At 40.1% G+C, this 21,763-nt stretch overlaps 1 protein-coding gene across 2 annotated transcripts in view; it reads left to right on the top strand.

The window, feature by feature from the left end:
* Positions 1-1,039: 1,039 nt before the first annotated feature.
* Positions 1,040-21,763, top strand: part of ZFAND3 (zinc finger AN1-type containing 3) — a gene marked incomplete at both ends in the record, with an annotated part of 297,840 nt that continues 277,116 nt past the window's right edge. For both annotated transcript variants that reach the window (XM_084256965.1, XM_084256964.1), the window contains one exon: positions 1,040-1,110. In XM_084256965.1, coding sequence (XP_084113091.1) covers positions 1,040-1,110 — 71 coding nt within the window. The remainder of the gene's footprint in view (positions 1,111-21,763) is intronic.

Raw genomic sequence — 21,763 nt, 5'->3', positions numbered from 1 at the left:
GTCACGGCCAGGACAGAGCCCGAGTTCCGGGTCCTCTCACCGCAGAAGACACCAGCAGCGCCGGGAAGGCCGAGACCCACTTCCGGGTTTGGAAGCGCTTTCCTGGCCCCACCCCTTACCGGGTTACGAGGTCTCGGGCGCATGCGCAGCTCTCTGCTGCCGCTCTGGGACTGGCCCAACTTACCCTAAACAACTAAGCTGCTCCTCCCCCTCCCGCTTGGGGCGTACCAACGCGTTAAGGGGGGGAGGGATAGCTCCTCAGAGACCTCAGAAGCCTCTCCCCTCCTTTGGTTGGGGCGAAGGTAAATTTGCCTCAGAGTTTAAACGTTTCAAGACGAAAAACGCTCCAGAAGGACGTCTCCGACAGCCCGACGTTCTCGCCTCTGCCCACACCCCCCGTACTGTTCCTTTGAGGCGCTGAACAAAGTGGCACGCCCGGAGCCCAGCTGATCAGCTGCTGGGCTTTGGCGGAGGCTCCCCCGGGCGAGACCATTGTGACTCCTCCGAAGGGGTGCGTCAGGAGGGGAGGGGGCGGAGCGGCCATTGTCCGGTCAGCGCAGCCTCCGGGGGAGGGGAGCGTGTCACGGAGGGAGCGCGGCCCGGGCTTCACAGCAGCCGTTGCTTCGCCGGAGCCGGCGGGGGCCTCAGGTCCTTCCCAGCGCCGCCGCACGGGACATCGCTCTGGCTGGGAGCGGCGGTGGGAGCTGCCGAGGGCGCCGGGTCTTCCCTCCCCGCGGTCCTCGGTTCACCCGCTCGCCCCTCCTCCTCGGCTTCCCTCCCTCTCCGCCCCGCGCCTCCCCCGGCCTCCCCCCCGTCTCCGCAGGCTGGGTGGTGCGGCCCGCCTCCAGCTGACCGGCCTGGAATCCCGGCTCGGAGCCCCGGACTCGCGCCCGCCCGCGCGCCCGCTCCCTCCCCCTCCCCCCGCCCCGAGCCCCCGGGACGCCGCCGCCGCCGCCGCCGCCTCCTCCGAGCGGGGCCCAGGCCCAGCCGCCGCCACCGCTGCCGCCGCCGCCGCCGAGCGCCGCCGCCGCCGAGCACCATGGGAGACGCCGGGAGCGAGCGCAGCAAAGCGCCCAGCCTGCCGCCTCGCTGTCCCTGCGGCTTCTGGGGGTGAGTGTCCGGCGGGTGGGGGCGAGGGTGGGGGCGCGGGCGCCGGGGCTGGCGGGGCCGGCCGCCGGGCCCGGGAGGCCGGAACCCGGGGGGCTGGGCCCCGGCCGGGCCTACGGGGAGGGGGCCGGGGCCGCGTCCCGGGGAGGGGCTCGGGCGGGGACTGGGGTGGGCCGGCGAGGCCCTGCCCGGCGGTGCTGCCACCCTCCGGGGCTCGCCCGCCCGAGGCTCGGGCCGGCCGGGTCCGCCCAGGCCGCTGGGGAGGGGGCAGGGCGGCGAGGAGGGATGAGGGGGCGGCCAGGGCACCTCCGGGTGGAGCCGGGGTGCCCCCTTGGGCCGGCGAGGCCAGCCCTCCCGCCCCGCCCCCATCGGCCCCCGGGCCTGAGTTGATGCCCAGGCGTCCGGAGGGTATTTCCTCTGACTTTTTCACCTCCCCTCCTCCCTGTCCCCGGAGACTTGCATCATCACTTCCTAAATTATATCCCAGTGCCCCATTTGATTTTAGGAAGCTGTCCACACGTCACCCGTTTTCGAAAATCGAGCCCAGAACCCGGACTGCGCTAAAGTTATAGGGGCTGTTGAGGGTCTCACCTTTATTTAAAACATGCTTTAGAGGAGCTGTAAAATTTCCTTGTCAAAAAAACTCAAGCCAGTCTGACCTGGGAACGTGGAGCAAATTTGCTTGGCTCAAATTCCCTTCCTCGTTGTTGTTTTTTTTTTTTTTTAAATGATAAAAATAATCACATTGGCCAGCCTATATTATTACTTGGCCATCCTGTGTTAGAGTGTAAATATATGAGGTGGGAAGTCAACTTTCCCACCTGTAGTTACAGTTAAATTCTCCTTGTAACACTTTGAGTTTCATGGATTGCCATCCCTCTTACCTAACAGGTGTTGTCGTATGACTGTATATTGCAAGGGAACTGGGGGCTTTGCATGCCAACTTTTCTGATTGAGCCTTTTCTTTTTCTTTTCTAAAGATAGTAAGAGGCAGTAAGGAAATGATTATTTCTAGTGAGCCCTTCTTGAGAAGAAGTATTGAAGTATTTTATCTTTGTTATTTCCCAGATCCTATTATGTTTAGTGTAGAAACTCAGTCTATGGTTTTGGGAGTTTAGAAGATCAGAAAGTGCACTTTTAATGTCCATTTCTGTGGAATTTGTCAAATCCTAAGGTTATGATGAAGACCTTGATTGTCATTTTCTCAACCTTCTGACTTTTCCTCAGAAATTTTTTGGTGGAAGGACATTAGTTAAACATCAATTACAGCATTACCAAAAGTTCTGAAGATGTGAAATATTTTTAGGTTTTAGAGTTTTCTGTGTGGTTTGAAAATAATTACCGGGTTGTCAGCTGAGTGCTTTCATGGACAACCTAATTCCCACAAGAATCTTTTGGGGTAGGAATCTTTATCTCTTTAAAGAAGTGGAAACTGAGGCTTAGTGAAGTGGGTAACTCACCCTTGCATACAGTTTAGGGTGGAGCTAGTGAGCTCTTTAGAGTGCTTAGTCCCATCACATCTGTGACATTAGTCTGCTGCCCTGGAAAAGTCTGGTGTTAACCTCAGATTGTTATTCACTGTAAGAAGAATGTGGCTCAAAGAAAAGTAGCTGCTGTTGGCATCTAATGCCCCGGATGGATTAGAGGTTTGTGTCTTGGCAACATGTTTAGGTCCTTGGGATAACCATTATCTTGAGTGGCACTCTTATTGAAAGACTTTTATCAAGACTTAGGAACTAAGGAAATGGAGTAATAGCCTTTTACAGTTAGAGCACAGAATTCTCAGTGATGCCAAGAGAGTTTGGTGGTAGCAGAAGGAGTAGTTACACTGATGTCATACTTGACCAAAACAACCAGGGCTGCTTTTTTGATACTTCCAGTCTGGTGCTTTTTATAACTGCAATTTGGCCTACAGAAGAATTGAGTAAAATGGTAACAGTTTTGTGGCGAAAAGTATTCTTTTAAATGTGTAATGTTTTAACCTTCCTAAAGGTGTTTGTAGGCTTGTGTAGTTTGCATTTTGTACAGATGTTTAATGACTGCTTACTTTCCATTGTGTAACTGACTTTGAACATGTTTTCCTCATTGCACCAGCTATATCCAGATTGTTAGGTAACAAATATTTGAGTGCCTCTGCTATATTGGTGGACAAGGGGATGCTGGGAATAGGAGACATAGGGAAGTAAAGTGACCCTTCCTATGACGTGTTCTAGGGTTGGTAGAGGGTTTAATGGAAGGGGTACCTATTCAAGGTAGCCTGGAGGAAGTCACATCAGAGAGAATGGAAATGGGTCCAAGGAAGGGAGCCTTTCAGGCAGAGGGAATAGCAAAGGTGAAGGCTTCCATGAGAGAGTGTGAGAGTGAGCACTACACACTTGAGCAACTGAAAGTTCCTTGGGGTCAGTTGCTAGATTGTAAAAGGGCATCATCAGCTAGAGATGAGGCTGAGTTTGTGAGAGCAGTTGATGGTGCAGGGCCCCATTGGTAATGGTGAGGACTTTGGACTTTTGTAACTGAGTGCTTTTGAAGAACTTTGAGCAGATACTAACTTGATTTTATTTGAAAGACTATTGGGTAATTTTGAAAGTGGCCTGGGTGTGTGGATATGATGGTGTGTGTCTATATGAATGTAGTGTCTGTATTTTTTGTGGGGTGTTGCCCAGTTCTAGAGCTACAGAAGACTTTTCAGGAGAATCCAGGCCAGCAATGATGTGAATGCCACTAGGAGGTATCTTTTGCCTTGTCTCATAAAAAACAAAAGTGTGTGTGTTCTTTAAAAGCTGCTGTCAGCCTTGCACTCTGTGGAAGCTCTAGGTCTGTAAAGTCAACTAGACAGGGCCTATACTGCCCTTTGCAGAGGAGTATCAGCAAAGTATTCTGGCACCAGAAGACTATATGCAGTTTCTTCAGGATTGCTCTTCTCTCCAGTGACTTAAGCTGCAGGACTTGTTGCCCACGATTGTCCAGTTAGGGTACCAATCAGGGGGTTTGGTTAAGTAGGAGAGCTTTGAGGTCTTTCTTGGGGGAACACAATTGGAATGGAGAATGCCAAGGCGAGCATACAATGCAAATGTGTGAATGCTTAGAACACATCAAATTTCTCATTCTCTCTTCTTGGTTTATGTTAGGTAATTATGTGGCGGTAATTTAGTTAACATGTTATTGAGATATGTGGAGGTAATTAAGTTTTCATGTCATTGAGAGACCACCATCACTCCACTGGGAAACTTTTGTACTTGAAATTATTGAAAATTTACCTACTTAAAAAGATTTGGAATTGTTTGTATAGGCCAGTGTTTTTAGGACTGATAATCTTAAGGAGTTTGTTTCTGAGATAGGGACTTAAATATTTTAGTGAAATAGGAACATTTTCTTGACTCATTTTAGTTACTCAGTAATCATTCAGATACAGTGCTAGTTTATAATTGTCAGATCGGAAAGTTAATTGATACATTTTCTTTAGTTGAAATAGATGTATATACAGGAGCACTTTTAGACCATACAGATATAAGTGATATTAGTTAAAGCGAGATTTAAAGTTGTTTAGAGATTTAAAATGTATGGAGGAAAAGATTCTACACAAATGTTTTTGAACCCACAGCTATGGGATTGAGTCTCATGCTCTACTAAGCTACCTAGTCAGGCAATGACAGAGGTACAAATATTTTTCTAAATCTACAATATTATACAGAAGACAGGAAGAAGAAACTAAAAATGTGCTGAGTATGTTATGGGATCATAGAAAGGATAATTAGGATGATGGTGGGCTTCTTTTCCCAATTCTACTTATTAAATATAAAAATTCAATTACTATTACTATTTTGCTTTCACAATTGGAGATAATCTATTGCAATGAATTTTATAGAATCTTTGGGAAGTACCATTTCTTTCATAATGAAGTTTAAAGTGTAGTAGACATAAATGTTTAGTCTGGTATTTAGGGAGTAATGGAATAGTTAAATGTGGACTTTATTAGGTAAATTATTATTTTGATTAAAAAAGTCAGTTCTTTCTAATGAGTAACAAAGAAAATGGGTACGTTTTCTCTAGGGAGATATAGTTTATTAGTATTTCTTTTTTTTTTTTTTGGTGATCTGTTGAAGCATTTTACTTAGCAAGTAGATTTGCTGGTTTATAGATATATTTTAGCTAAAGATGGAGTTAGGCAGTTAGAGTAGTAGTCTCACAAAGTATATTCCATTACTGGAATGACAACCTATGGAAAGTTGATTGAACATACAATGTGGTTTAATTTTATTCCATTTTGCTGTTGGTAATCACAAGATACTGACTAGTGAGCTTAAATAGAATGTCTCTCTTTCTTCTCCCCACTGAGTCCAGGTTTTGTGAATTTGTAGAAGTCTGTTTCTGTCACTTTGAGTCCTTTGGCTAGTGTGCTTGGCTCCTTGGCTTGGGTGACCTCACACTGGTTTTGAATCTTCAGTCTCATCCCTACAATTGGAGCATATTGCCACACTTCAACCAGCTTGGGCTTTCAAGTTCTTGTGAACACAACATGTATCTCTAGAACATCAGTAGAATGTTCATTCCAGTGATGTCACTAATTATCCCTTATTATAAAACCTCTTTAAACATTCCCTTAAAAACAAACAGCTTGTTTGTGCAGTTTTACTGTGCATCTTTGAATATTGTGTGCATCTAAAGATACCACATGATTTAAATGAAGTGTTCACTGTCAGTGAGTTTATCTGCTTGCCCCATTTTCATGATTACATTGGTATATTCAGAAAACATAAAATTTGACCCTTTGATGTGATGGGACACAGGGAAATAAATTTTAAAAATGGTCTTTGGTTATATTGGTTTGAGATAATTGCTTTTATGAGTTAGAAGTTAACATGAGATTTTCGGTATTATCGTCTCCCTTTTAAGAGGATGAGAAATAATATAGTTTGGATTTTTTATCATGTTATAAGGAGGTTGAGTCTGCAAAGTGATGCAGATTTTGAAATCCTGCAACAATCATAGATCAAGATTGAGGTTAAGCATTATTTTTCCTCTTTGAAGAAAGGATCTTGAAAAAGCCACATGTAGTAAGTGACTCAACACTTGTAAAATTTTAATGAAATATTTAAGAAGTATTACAGATTTTAACTTTTTGGATGTTGTGAGACTTTTTTGTCACAGTGGTTTGCAAAAGAGGGCCTTTCATTCCAGCTGGGTGGATGATGCCATTGATGTCACTCATTTTACTAGGGGCTTTGAGAAACAGGCTGATCCTGTTCTGGGCTGGGTCCCTATATAACAAGATTGTGCTGCTGAATGAGATATTTAGACATAAGGAAGAAATTTCCTATATGTATTAAATGCAGAACAGAGGTTAAGCAACTTTATTTCAAATGTTTAGTAACCAGAATCTAAGACCAAATTCTAGAATTATGTTATTCATTTTGGTAACCACTAGTTACATATAATGATTGAAATTCATGGTAATTAACACTAAGTAAAATTAAAAATTCAGTTCTCCAGTCATTCTAGTCACATTTTAAATATTCACCACCTTAATGGGTAGTAGCCACTCAATTGGGGAGCACCGATAAAGAACAATTCATCCTCCCAGAAAGTTCTTTCAAATAGTGCCATTTCAGAATGTTGACTTGATAGGTAGCCAGCACTTTCAAGCCTGTTTTCTCCCTCCCCCCAGTTTTATTGAGATATAATTGACACTTAAGCCTATTTTCTGTGAGTTCTCCAGATCCCTGGTTTCTCATATTCTGAAAATGAGGGGCTTGTTTAATTTAGCTCTAAGTTTCTTTCCAGCTTTAGCAAATTTAATTCCGTTGGGGAAAGTAATGCTATTGTTAGTTCACATTACTGGGAAGTACTCCTTTGATCAGTTTGGGGAATTAAAATTTCAGTACGAATTAGACTATAATTTGAACATTTTTTCTCCTGTTGGCTTTTGAGTCAGTCATTGCTCTTAGCACTGTGTCAGAGGTTTGTATAGAGAGGTGTTGGACCAGAAGATTTTTTTCTCTTTAGTGAGAGAATTACTTTTAAGGTATTCACCTTTTGTAGAGGAATAATAATTTGTTTTCACAAATGTTAATCTCATGACAGTTCTTGGTATATGATTAGGGATTAGTGCACTGGATTTTGTAGTAATTTCAAGTTTCTATATACATAAGGCTATATTGGAAATATAATAGCAGTGGGAAAAACCAAAGTGATCTGCAATAATACTAGGTTGAGGGAATGGCTCAAAATAAGTGAAAAGGACTTGTCATCTTTGAGGGTGGGGAACAGAGCTGCAAACAGTGCTGGACATCTGGAATTGTGACTGTAACTGTTAACCAGAGGCAGGACAAATGCGGTAAGGAGGAGGATGCAGAACTAGCTAACTGCATCTATTCATCAGTACCAAATGTCCTGTATCATAGGCAGGTGTAATTTTGTGTTAGGGCAAAAGAATACCCTGGGGGAGGTTATTGGTGTAGTGTGTTGCTGCTCTGGCTTGCGGGTGTGGAGAAGGGGAGAACTTAGACCATATCAGCATTTTGTGTTTCCAGTTTGTGAACAGTCTCTGTTTAGCCTCATTGTTGCCTCATTAGTGACCTGGCAAAGAGTTAGGTGGTGATATACTTGGGACATTCTGAAAGAAGTGATTTTTCTCATTTCTGCTAAAGTAGCGTATTGTGGAGTAACAGTTGTTGATGTCTTATCTATTTCTTGGATTCTTACACATTGGCAAGTTGGTGTGCACTTATATAAAATAACCATACTTTCAGCCACACTTCCTGGAAGGAGAAATTTTCTGGCTACTAACAAGTATCACAAATAACTCATTTTGAAGTCAGGTTTTGATTTTCTCTGACATGCTTGCATTTCATAACACAGTATGAGGAAACCACTGTAGTTTATGGTTACTGGAATGAGTAGGGGCAGGAATTTGGGGAACACAGTTTGGTTGGAGGACTTAGCTGATCATGTCTGTGCTTTCAGATTATCTGCCTATTTCATATCATTTTTCAATTTTCAGCCCTTTCTAGGATATGGATAGCTGTGTTGGCAAAGTTATCTCCTGAAATAATTTTTTTTTTGGGGACAGAGGGACTTAATGAATGAGTTATGAACTAGACTGAATAATACAGTCATTCTTAAACTGGCCAGAAGCATATTAATTAACCAGCAAGAAATAAAAAAAATAAACTGGAGGGTGGGAGAAGGTGTGGTTTATTTCATGTGAGTTGTTCTGGACATTTATGATTACTTGGTTTTTGTGCCTGGGGAAGCATGAATGGTGTTCTTCATTTTCTTTAGATGCTACTGAAATCCAGAAAACCAGGTTTTTCAAGTCTTTGTTGTGTTTGCACATGAAACTTTGCATGTATTTGCAAAGTTTTGACTTTATACATTTTATCTAGTTTGCCTTTCCCTTTTAATATAATACAAAAGTGTGCTACTCACCTTTAAAAATAAAGGAGTGTTCTTGGACACTGACTCACAAAAATGTTTGCTTAGCGGAACTTACGTTTTTTTCTTTTCTTGATTGGTGGGACTTGCTGATGTAAACTCTGAACTGTATTCCCTGTTTCTCTGCGTAGGTCACCATTAAATAGCTCTCCTTGTCATCTGTTTCTTACTTCTCCTTCCACGCCATTCTGTAGCACCTCTAAGATGTATTTAAAATATGCATCTTATTTGTTAACAGCTGATCATTTTCCTTATATATTGGGCAAGAGTTAATTAAGGAACAGTTGTCTCACTTTATTGACGCCCAGTTTTGAGTGAAAACACATTGGATAGTCTCTTTAGGGATTTATGATTTCAATAATATCAATATGGATTGAGAAAATAGCCACAGGAAAACCTGTTTTATGGATATATGTCTCTAACCACAACATTAGGTAGTATAATACCATAGTTGATTAGGTTTACTTAAATAGTTTCCATTGTAGATGCATTAAATACATTAGGATGTGTTTTCCTTCGGAGTTAAGGGCAGAAAGATATGACTGTTGGTTTTGTTTTACATATGGGGTGCAGAAAAGTCACTGGACAGAACTGTAGTAAATACCAGATTTGGAGGTGAGTTGGAATAGTAAGGACAAAATAAGTAGTTATGGGGAGACTAGAGTATGATGGCTAAGAGGATGGGAAAAGGTGGGTGGGGTGATAGTAATTGACAATGAAGATTCCTTATTTTTACCAGCTTTTAGTCAAAACATAAGAGGTGGCCACATCTGTAAGGACTGGAGAAACTAATGTGAACAGGTAGTGATGGAATTAAAGAAAGCATTCATGTCTTGAACTGTAGGACAAGAGTTCCCAGGGATCTTACAGGGAAGTGCCAAAGATCCTAGTATGAGAGCTGTGGTACAAATTCCAAACTAAAGTTCAGCGGAAATGGCAGCAGCTTTCAGCAGAATTGGTGTTTTTATCTGTTATAACCCCATGTGCTCGCTCTTCTACACCCCAAAGCACCTTATTATCCAATTAAAGGATGGCACTTCATGGTGTCTTTGCAGCAGGCCATGGAGACTCAACCTACTTTCTTTCCTTTATTGGTATTACCACATTACTATATTATCATAACCGACTCCACTCTTTAGTTTCTCTTTTTTCAACCCCCAAGCCAGATGGAGAGTTCAACAAAGTTTTGCTCATCTTTTGCTTTACTTGCTCTTATTGGAAAAACAGTTCTTACAAGCCTTCTCTTTTAAAAGATTTTATAACTAATACCTATGAGGGAAGTCACATTAAATCTTAAAAAAATTAATAGTAGGGTCATCTGAGGACTACAACCTTTCTTATTTGCTGAAAGGCTAGCTTGCCCCCTTTCCAACTAACTCTGGGCTCTTTCAAAACACCTCCAAGGTTGAAGGACATGCTGATGCTGATCTCTTATGTTCAGAAAGCCAACTGCGCTCAGGTTGCTAGGAATGAACTTTGTAATCAAAGACCTGGATTTAAAACTGACCTTTATAACTTTTGCTTGGCTCTGGGCAGTTTACCTTTTTGCCTCTTTATCTTTAAAAAAGACATTCTTAGAGTTGCTTTGAGGTTTAGTGATCTCTGATGCCAGGCAAACCTTTGACACGGTGTCTGACCATGTTAGTAATGACATCTATTAAGGGCAAACTTCCCAGCCTTGAATGAGGGAGCATTGGTGGAAGATTAATAGATACAGAACTGTCTTGCTTCAACTGGGCAATTTGCATTTATGGTAATCTCCACACCAGTGCCACCTAGTTAGTTGATGAGCTTTCTGACTAGCTTTTGACCAGTTTGGCTGTGTTTCATAACCAGTCCCTTGTATTCAGCAAGTATTTGTGAAATACTGTTCTCTGTCTTGAGCTCTGCTAGGCATGATATGCCCTAAGAAGAACTCACAGTCTAGAAGGGGAGGCAGACCAATAAACTGACAAAACACCATGTGGAAAGTGCTGTGGAACATTATCACTGTATAGTGAGAACAGTGACTGGGCGTGCTGTTGAATGGCATGGAGGAGGGTGGGAGGCCTTCTCTAAGGAGAAGCTGGGTGCTTAAGCTGGATACAAGTGATAAGCAGGAGTTAATCACTGGGTGATGATAAGGAAGGGCTTCCCAGGCAGGGGGGACAGCTTGCAAAGGCAGAGAGGAGTGAGGAAGCACTGAAATCAGAACTGTATACAGTTCAGTATGTTAGTTACAGTGTATGGCAGGAAGCAAAATGAACCTGGGAAGATGAACGTGAGCCAATTATGAATGTACTTGATTTGCCATGCTGTTGAGTTTAGATTTTATCCTGGAAGCAGTTAAGACCATTTAAGGATTTTAAACATGGATAACAGATGATATTTATGTTTCAAAAAATTTGCTCTTGGCAGCAGTGTGGAGGAGAACTGGAGGGTATAAGCTTAGAAACAGAATTCATTTAGACCATTTAAACCTTTTTGGGTCATGGATCCCTTTGACAATCTGGTGAAACCTATTGACCCCTTGAATAATGCATAAAAATATTTATGCATCTCAGAAAATGCCCGTGACTGTGGAGGATACCAATTAGATCTATTGACAAGTACCCTTTTACCCATGTACCATAGGGTCTGTGGACTGCGGAAGAAACAACCCTGAGTGGACTCTGGTAGGCGAGCTGACAAAGCATGTAGACTGAAACGTGTACTTCAGTCCATTCAGACTGCTCTGACAAAATAGCTTAGATTGGGTGGCTTTTAAACAAAAATTTCTCTCTTATAGTTCTGGAGGCCAGAAGTCCAAGTGCTGACAGTTCAGTGTCCGGTCAGAGCAAGCTTCCTCACTGATGCGGTCCTCTCCCTCTAACCTCACCTGACAGAAAGAATAAGGCACCTCTCTCCATCCTTTTTGTAACTGATCCCATTTACAAGGGCTCTGTCCTCAGGTTTTAATCACTTTGCAAACACCATCACATTGGGCTTTAGGATTGAATGTAGGACTTTGGGGAAGGGGGACACACTGGCATGTCAGTCCACAGCACTGAGGCAGGGGGAATGGAAGAGGTGGGCTTGAGTGTAAGAGCAGAGACAGATTGAATGGGGAGGAGGGGGAAGGGGCAGTGGCAGGGGTGGAGGTGGGGAGAAGAGAAGGCAGCAAGATTCCTGACTTGGGCAGCTGGGTGAAAGATGGTGTTAGTCACGTGCGGTGTTATAGAAGTTCTGCTTACAAGCTGGTTAGATTTTGAAAGGTTGTGAATCCATTTATTCCCATTTCCAAAGTGAAATGGTAGAGGCAACCAGTAATACCATCTGTTAGGGTATGCAGCGTTTTGTTTGGTAGAAAAAGTTTATTTTCTGTGAAGTCTTTAATTGAAGTGATTACATCTGCAAGAAGACTATTATAGATTGTGGGGAGGAGATGATTAGTTTTGGGCAGATTGTATATTTTTTGTGAATAGGTAGTATGTCTGCATTTTATTGTATCTTTTGTAATACAAACTTTCAATTGAAGTATAACATACATAGTGAAAAATGCATAAATCTTAAGTGTATAGCAAAATGAATTTTCACATGGTGAATATAGTCATATAACCTGTGTTAAGGCCTAATGCTAAAGAAATAGCCCCCAAGAAGCTCCCTCTTGTCCTCTTTCAGTTATCACCTGCTCCTCCTAAAGGGTAATCTCTGTTCTGACTTTAAACATCATAGATTATCTTAAATTCTTTTTCTTCTTACAACTTTTTTCTGTTTTTTGAAAATTGGGGCATAGGTTAGTTTTCTGCATATGTCAAGTGTATATTTTCATTAATTAAAAAGTACCTTGTTTTTAAAGACCACTTTTACATTCATAGCAAAATTGAGCAGGAGGTACAGCATTCCATATAGACTTGGTCCCCAGGGATGCACAGCCTCCCTTACTATCATCATTCCCCACCAGAGTGATGCATTTGCTATTGTCCGTGAACCTGCATTATCACACCAAGTCCATAGTTTGCATTAGGGTTCCCTCCTGATTTTTATATGTTCTATTGGTTTGACAAATACATGGTGGTGTGTACCACCATTATAGTAGCATACAGAATAGTTTCACTGTCCTCAAATACTCTGTGCATTACCTGTTCATATCCTTATGCCCCCAGCAATCATTGATTTTTTTTTTTTACTGTCTCCATTGTTTCGCCTTTTCCAAAATGTCATATAGTTTGATGTCATGTAATTGCAACTAATAAACTATGTACCTTTTTTCTAGATTGACTTCTTTCACTTAGTGATATACATCCACGGTTTCTCCATGTCTTTTCATGGCTTGATAGCTCATTTCTCTTTAGTGTTGAATGCTATTTCATTGTTTGGATGTTCCGCAGTTTATCCGTTCCTCTACTGAAGGATATGGTTGCTTCCAGGTTTTGACAATTATGACTAAAACTCATAGTCATGTACCAGTTATTTGTATGGACTTAAGTTTTTAGCTTGGCACATACCAAGGAACGTGATTGCTGGATTGTATGGTGAGTTATATTTAACTTTGTAAGAAACTGTCAAACTTTTCCAAAGTAGCTGTACCATTTTTGCATTCCCACCACCAAACACTGAATGAGTTCCTGTTGCTCCTCATCCTTACCAGCATTTGGTGTTGTCAGTGTTTTGGATTTATTTTGGCCATTCTAACAGGTCTGTAGTGGTATCTCATTTTAATTGGCAATTCTCTAGTGATGTATGATGTTGAGAATCTTTTCTGATGCTTGTTTAGCATTTGTATATCTTTTTTGGTAAGGTGTCTCTTCTGCTCTTTTGCTTATTTCTTCCCCTGGGACTTTTGCTTAACTTTTAATCAAGGTTTTTTTTGTTTTGTTTTGTTTTGTTTTGTTTTTAACGATTTTTTTTTATAGAGGCATGTTATTTATTTATATGTTTGTTTGTTTGTTTTGTTTATACATGCACTGGGTACAGTCAGAAGTGTGGGAGGGTGAGAGAATCCACCAGAGCCAGAGCGGGGAGCAGAGCAGGCAGAAGGACCGAATTACACTGCTGAGGGGAGCAACGGGCGGCAGGAGAGGTCTGTGCGCCATATGGGACCCTCCTCCGGTGGCCGGGGAGCAGCCGGGGATCGAACCGGCGCCGCAGAGGCTGCGGGCAGCTTCGCAACCCAGCGCTCAACCGCTGGGCCACCGGGGAGGCCCAATCAAGTTTTTTTTTTTTCTTCCCTCCAGTCTGTGGTTTGTCTTCTCATTCTGTTAAGTTAGATGAATTTTTGTGTACAATTTGATAACTTTTTTTCATATGCTACATTTGTAGAACTACTGCCCACCCAGATTGACATATACTTAGTATATTTCCATGACTCTGGTGGAATCCCTTGTGGCCTACCCCAGTTGATTACCCACACCTATTTTGACCTTTATCATTACTATAGATAAGTTTTGCCTGTTTTGAATTTTCTTTTAAAAAGATTTATTTATTTATTTATCTATCTATCTATCTATCTATTTATTTATTTATTTATTTATACAAGCACTGGGTATAGTCAGAAGCGCGGGAGGGTGAGAGAATTCACCAGAGCCAGAGAGGGGAGCAGGGCAGGCTGAAGGACTGAAGTACACTGCTGAGGGGAGCAGCGGGCGGCAGGAGAGGTCTGCAAGCCATATGGGACCCTCCTCCAGTGGCCGGGGAGCAGCCAGGGATCGAACCAGCGCTGCAGAGGATGCGGGCAGCTTCGCCACCCAGCGCTCAACCGTTGCGCCACCGGGGAGGCCCCTGTTTTGAATTTTATGTAAGGATTACATAATATTTACTCTTTTGTGTTTGACTTTTTTTCCTTCAGCATTATGACTTTCAGATTCATCTGTATTTGCATAGAGAGGTAATGATTTTTCATTGCTTTGTGATATTCCATTTTACAACAGCATAAATTACCCATTCTACTTTTTGGTGTTTTCTGATACCGGAGTATTATGAATAATGCTGCTGTGCGGTAGTATTGTTGGGTTATAAGGAATATGTATATGTTTAGACTTAGTAGATAACTTGCTGGTTTTTTAAAGTAATTGTATCAATTTATACTCATTAATAGCATGTAAGAATTTTGTTTACTTCATATCTTTGTCAGTATTTGATACTGTCTTTCATTTTAGTGGTATGCGGAATTACTGCATTATGGTTTTCATTTGTGTTCCTGGTGACTATCAAGCACCTTTCTTTGCTTGCCACTTGACTGAACTTTTTTGTGAAATGCCTGCTTATACTTTCTGCTCATTTTTCTGTTGGGTTGTGTGCCTTTTTTCTCATTTTTGGGAGCTTTTTGTGTATCCTGAATACGAGTCCTTTTCTAGGTAGCATGTCAATATAACTGTATATTTTGCAGTATCTTTTAATTCCTTTTTTCTATTAGAAATGCGTTCCTATGTTAAAAAATTTAAACAACACACATGAGTATACAGTAAAGGAGATGTTTCCCCCTATACCATGCCCTTAGTCTCACTTTCTAGAAAGAATCATGGTTAAGTTTCTTGAGTATCCTAGAAGTTTCCTGTCCATACACTGAATTTATCTTTTTTTTAAACACAGGTTGCAGCCTACATACTATTCTGTACTTTGCCTTAAAAAAAAAACAAAAACAAAAACCCAAAAACTTAATGTATCTAAGCATTCTTTCCAAATCGTTGTATTCATTGCTAGCTGCTGCTTTTAAACGCAACACAAGATTCCAGTATGTATATACTAGATTTTATTTAACCAAGTTATTTAGCCACTACTTGATGAGTGGCTATTATTGAGTATTGTTATTACTATTACACTACAAAAATGGTGTCAGGTATGTTGAATTTTAGAGTTTGTGAACCATCTAATGTGGAAATGCCTTTAGGTGTTGAAAGTTTAGGAGAGGATGAGATACAGTGATGTTGCTGCATAGGCCATAGCTGAAGTTAGTGGAACAGGTAAGATCACACAAGAAGGACTGATAAATTACTGGTTCTTTCTGGAATAGGGAAAAGGTTTTCAGAATCATTTTTAGGTGCTTTTTCTAAAAAGCAAATTCTGCTTTTCCCACCTCTAATTTAGTGTGTTCGGGGTTGCATCTGGGAAATACATTCTTACCTTTTTTTCTTACATCTTTTCCATAATCTGTGTGCCATTTTCTTTTTGATATGCAGTTGTATAGAGTGAGGATGAAAGCCCAAGAAACGTAAGTATAATAAGGGGCGTAGTTTGGGATGGACGAAGATGGATGGATATAGGAGGAATCAGATGATCGTAGGTTCACTGAAACCAGATAGGGGATAGTTCAGTGAGGAAATGGCAGGTGGGTCATGTTGCAGAGAACATTCAGGTAAGATAATAATTGGAGCTTCTTTGCTGCTTACAAGTGTTAGAAGAATTAATACCTTTTAATCTGTTCTGGCCCAGCATAGAACTAAGGTACCTTTTGTCAAAATGATTTTAATTATCTAGTAGTCCAGTAGTCATGAATTAGGAAACCTTTCTTTGCATCAATTTATAATTTTGGTTTCTATTTTCTTTCAGTAATTATTAAAATTTTAGGTTAGATGAAAAAACAAAATTTGAACTCCTGACATCTTGGGTTTTAAGAGATAGTTTGTTTTTATAGTCTTTAGGGTCTCATGTATAAGATTGCACCTGCCTCATTTGTCTTGAAATTACTCTCTTTTAATCCTCAGAGTTTTTTCTAGAAGGAAGTCTTTTATTTAGTTTGTGCTTTCACCCTTATAAATATTGAGTTGTCTTTTTTGAAGTCTATCCAGTGGTGTGTTTTGTGTTTTTAAGTTCATCTGTGTCACTGGAAAGACACTAGATATATTCTTGTCTTTCTCTTGTGTCGGGTGAAATAGGGTAGAAAGGAACCGATTGTGTGGGGGGTAATAACATTTTTGTGCTGGATTTCTTTCCCTTAGAGTGTTTTTAAGGTATCTATTTATAGCAGTATTAATACTTATTTTGCTGACTAAATAATGTTCCATTGTATGGATGTACCATATTTTGTTTACCCATTCATCAGTTGATGGACATTTGGATTGTATCCTTTCTGGCTATTTTATATAATACTGTGAACATTTGTGAATAGTTTTTGTTTGAACAGCTGTTTTCAGTTTTCTTGGAGATATGTACCTAGGAGGGAAATTGCTGAACCATGTGGTAAAACTCTATGATAACAATTTGAGTAATGCCCAAACTATTTTCCAGAGTGTTGTATCACTTTATACCAATTTATGGGGAGTCCAGTTTCTCCACATACTTGCCAACACTTGATACTTATCTTTTTGGCTTTAGATATTCTAGTGGGTGTGAAGTGGTATTTCATTGTGGTTTTGATTTGCATTTGTTAATGTCTCATGATCTTGTGCATCTTTTCCTGTGCCTGTTGTTCATTTTTATGTCTTTGGAGAAATATTCTTATCGTTTGCCAGTCTTTTAATTGGATTATATGTCTTTAAAAAAATTATTTGTTTTATGCATACAAGAACTGGGGTACAGCCAGAGCTGCAGAAGGCGAGAGGATTCACCAGGGACAGAGGAGGGAGCAGAATAGGCAGACTGACTGAAATACACTGCTGAGGGGAGCAGCAGGAGAGACAGGAGAGGACTGCTGCACTATGTGGGTACCTTCCTGGCCAGGAATTGAACCTGCGCCACAGAGCCTGTGGACAGCTTCACAGTGTGGCGCTCAACCTTCTCTGCCACCAGGGAGGCCCGGGTTATATGTCTTTTTATTCTTAAGATGGCATGGTGTGTGTATATATATATATATACACACAGTTTTTTTGCAGAAACTGTTATATATCTATTATGGATGTTAGTCCCTTATCAGATCTATGATTTGCAAATATTTACTCCCATTCTGTAGGTTGTTTTTTAAAATATTTTTTTTGGGATATTCTCCTTTGAAGTGCAAAAGTTTCAAATTTTGATACAGTCCAGTATACTTTTTTTTTGGTTGGTTGTACTTCTGGTGTCATATCTAAGAGAATGTTGTCTAGTTCAAGATCATGAAGATTAACAAATCATTTTTTTCTAAAGGTCTTACAGTTAGCTCTTCTCTTCAGTTAAAATCAGTTCATTTTAAGTTAATTTTTGTATATGATGTGAGAATAGGGTTCCAGTTTCATTCTTTTGCAAGTGGGTATCTAGTTGCCCCCATACCATTTATTGAAAAAATTACTCTTTTCCCCATTGAATTGTGGCACTCTTTTTGGAAGTCAGTTGGCTGTAAATGTAGCAGCTTATTTCTGGACTCTCAGTTTTATTCCATTGATTTATAATGCCTACTTTTATGCCACTCTCTTGAGTACATACATTGTGCTAAGTTTTCAAATCAGGAAGTGATGTCCTCTAAGTTTATTCTTTTTTTTTCCAAAGATTTATTATCTATGCATACAAGAACTGAGGTACAGGCCAGAGGGGTGGGGGGGGGTGGTGGCGGCGAGAGGATTCACCAGAGACAGAGTGGGGAACAGAACAGCCAGACCGACTGAAGCACACTGCTGAGGGGAGCAGCGGGTGAGTCAGGAGAGGTCTGCTGCACCATGTGGGTTGCTCTGTGGCCCTCCAGGGTATCAAACCTGTGCTGCAGAGGCTGCGGACAGCTCCATAGATTGAGTCCAGGGACACCAGGGAGGCCCCTCTAACTTTATTCTTTATTAAGATTGTTTTCTGCATTTGCATATGAATTTTAGGGTCATTTTGTCAATTTCTGCAAAGAAACTGTCTAGGAATTTGATAACGATTGCATCTGTGGGTTAATTTGGGGGAATGCTGTCCTGTTAAATAGTGTTTCTGTGCTTGGACATGGGGATAGCCTTTCATGTCTTCAGTTACTTTCAGTGATGTTTTTTATGGTTTTCAGTGTATAAGTATTGCACTTCTTCTGTTAACTTTGTCTATTTCATTTGTGTTTGGTGCTATTATAAGTGGAATTGTTTTCTTATTTTCATTTGCAGCTTATTCGTTGATAGTGGTTAGAAATACAATTGATTTTTGTGTCTTGATTTTGAATTTTGTCATCTGCAAATAGTTTTCCTTTCCAATATGGATGCCTTTTGTGTCTTTTTCTTGCTTTAATTGTCTTAGTTAGAAACTGTAATAAAAGGTTAAATAGAAACAATGAGAGTAGACATCATTCTCTTGTTCTAGGTCAGCAGGGGGGAAGCTTTCAGTCTTTCATCATTAACCAATGAAGTTCGCTGTGTTAATATCATTAGCTTTTTGGGTAAATTCTTTTATCAGGTTGAGGAAGTTAAACTTTCTATCCTTAGTTGTTGTTTTTCATGAAGTGATGTTGAATTTGGTCAAATGTTTTTTATCTGTGTCTTTTGACATTGTTAAATAGTTTTGTCCTTCAGTCTAGCAAATAAAAATCAACAAGCAACTGTAAACCAGGGAGTAGGATCAAAACAAGGGGGGGGGGGGAGTGGGAATTGCATACATTGTGCAAAAATGAAAAATGATGTAAAATATATATAATAAAAAAAACATGAAATTTAATATCTTAAAAAAGATTTATTTATGCATACAAGAACTGGGGTACAGGTCAGAGGTGTGGGGGGTGAGAGGATTAACCAGAGAGACTGGGGAGCAGAACAGGCAGATCTATTGAAATACACTGCTGAGGGGAGCAGGGGGTGAGCCAGGAGAGGTCTGCTGTGGCCAATGGGTTGCTCCCCCACCGCCAGGGATTGCACTTGTGCTGCAGTGGCTGTCAATAGCTTGATAGCGCTGTCTTTAACCCCTGTGCCTCCAGGGAGGCCCTATAACCTATTACTTTTGGTGACTTTTAGATACTAAGCCAGTCTTGCATTTTGGGATAAATCCTACTTATTCTATTAACATACATCTTTTTATTTGTTGCTGCATTTGGTATGTAGTATTTTACTGAGGATTTTTATGTATATTTATAGGAGATTTTGGTTTCCAGTTTTCATTTTTGAACTTGTTTTGATATCAGGGTAATACTCACTTAATTGGTTAAGTTGGAATCTGTTCTTTTCCATTTTGGGGGGAAGAATTTGAAGAATTTGGTATTAACTCTTCTTTAATTATTTGATAGAATTCATCATTGAAACCACCTGTGCCTGGACTTTCTCTTTGTGGAAAGTTTTTAAATTACCAGTTTGATCTCCTTTTCTAATTTTTCTTGCCAATTTCAGTAGTTTGTGAAATTTGTCCATTTCATTAGAGTCATCTAATTGTTGGCATGTATTGTTCATAGTTTCCTGTATAAAATTTTTGCTCTGTAACATTGATAGTGGCATTTTTACTTTCATTCTTGAGTTTAGTAATTTTAGTCATCTTTGTTTTTCTTGAGCAGTCCAGTTGAAGGTTTGTCAGTTTTGTTTATCATTTCAAAGAACCAGCTTTGATTGTATTTTTCTCTGTTGTTTTTCTAGTCTCTGTTTCATTTTCTGGGTATGTAATAATCCCTTCCATGTGCTTGCTTTGGGTTTAGTAATCTCTGCCTTATTTTTTTTAAGGTAGATTAGTTTGATTTGTAATCTTTTTTAACACAGGCATTTATGTATAAATGCCTTTAAGCACTTCTTTAACCACAGCCTATAGATTTTGGTATGTTTTTATCTCAGCATTTTCTGATTTCTCTTGTGATATCTTCATTTTTTTTTTAATATTGCCTCAAATATGCATAAGTACTGAAAGTAGCATTAGCTGTTACCATTTGCAGGATCATTAGTTGTTTCCTGTATGTTAGTTTCCTAATCTAACAGGAATTGTGTGGTTGGTAACATAGTTTTATAGACAAGGAAGCTGAGGTTTAGTCAATTTTTCAAGGTTTCGCATAGCCATTCAGTGGCTGATTCTTCAAAGGTTGTATTCCTCCCGCTTTGACTCTAAACTGCTTAGAAATACTGGTGTTTAAAAGGTTAGGTATATTTTTTCATAATATGCAGGCAGGAACACATACAGAATGCCATTCTTTCTTCCATTGAATCATTTGAGCCCTTTGCAGGGCTTGGCTTTGAAATGCATGTTTCCAGGGAACCCTGTTGAATCAAGAAATCCTTTAGACACTATTTTGTATTCAGATTCTGACAGGAAAGAAACCTGTATCCAGTTTGTTAAATCCTGTTTATGAACTATTGCTATGTTGAATCACACCTTTGTTTGCAAGTTTTTAAGTAGTTTCATATTTCTTTTTTTTTCAATTAATTTTTCTACTTGTGGGACAAAAAAAGAGCCTTCGTTGACCCTTTGAAAAATTGGCCAAAGGAATTACATGCGTTTCATGTTTTTTGTCAGATTCTTGTTATTGTAGGGTTGTATAAAGGATATATTTTGGTATTCTTTGTAATTTATGATGATGCTGAGCACATTACAACTAATTAGTGTGGGTCAGTACAGAATGATGCAGACCTTGGGATTAACTTTAGTCAACCTTTTTTTCTTTTTGTTTCTTCTGTTCACAGAGTGTACGGTAATTGTGAACTTTGAGCCTGAAATTCTAGGCTCAAATTAGAACTTTAAAATAAAACTTTATTTTTCCAAATCTACTCATTTCTTAAAAAAAGGGATATAAATTATAATTTACTGCTTTCTGTAGTTGACCCTTTTTCAAGTCTGTTGCTATTGCTTGTTTGAATGAATGATGTTTAAGTTGTATGGAATCTGTTGAGTAGTTGTAGAGATTGAGGAAAAATATATTTTCTAAATCAGGATGAGTCTTGGTAAAAACTTGTGGTTACTGCTGCTGATTTTCCTGGGGACTGTTTGAAATGGATGAGGTAATATGCTTGACAGATAACTGCTTAAATTAGGGTCTCTCTGATTGCTTAGTAGTGTTGCAAATCTTGAATTTGCAAGAGGTATGTTTGTAGTAGCACTTTTACAAGGATGCCACTAAGCCATTATACTCAGCAGCATCTAGCTCCCCAATTATTTTATATATTTGAATATGGGTGAGACAAAAAGACCTGTTGGGTAAATTGGGTGGAGTAGTCCTTCACTCAGATATTTATGAGTCAACACTAATCACTGTCTGTCAGGTGTTTGTACTAGAAGGTTCTCTTAAGTGACCTTCTTCCTTTATGGTAGTCATTTGTTTAAATAATTCTTCCTTTATTTTTCCAGTAACACACTGGTCATTTCAGGAGTTTGTTACCCACGCAGAGACTCAATAATATATTATACTGGAATATAACTTTATTTTAACAATGCTTTCATGTATGTTACCTCATTTATCCTGTTGTGGGCAAGCCAGATTTTATCTCTGAGT

The sequence above is a fragment of the Talpa europaea genome (genome assembly GCF_964194135.1).
Source record: "Talpa europaea genome assembly, chromosome: 2".
NCBI lineage: Eukaryota > Metazoa > Chordata > Mammalia > Eulipotyphla > Talpidae > Talpa > Talpa europaea.
Note: the sequence above shows the minus strand (reverse complement) of the source record. Positions and strands in the feature narration are given on the sequence as shown.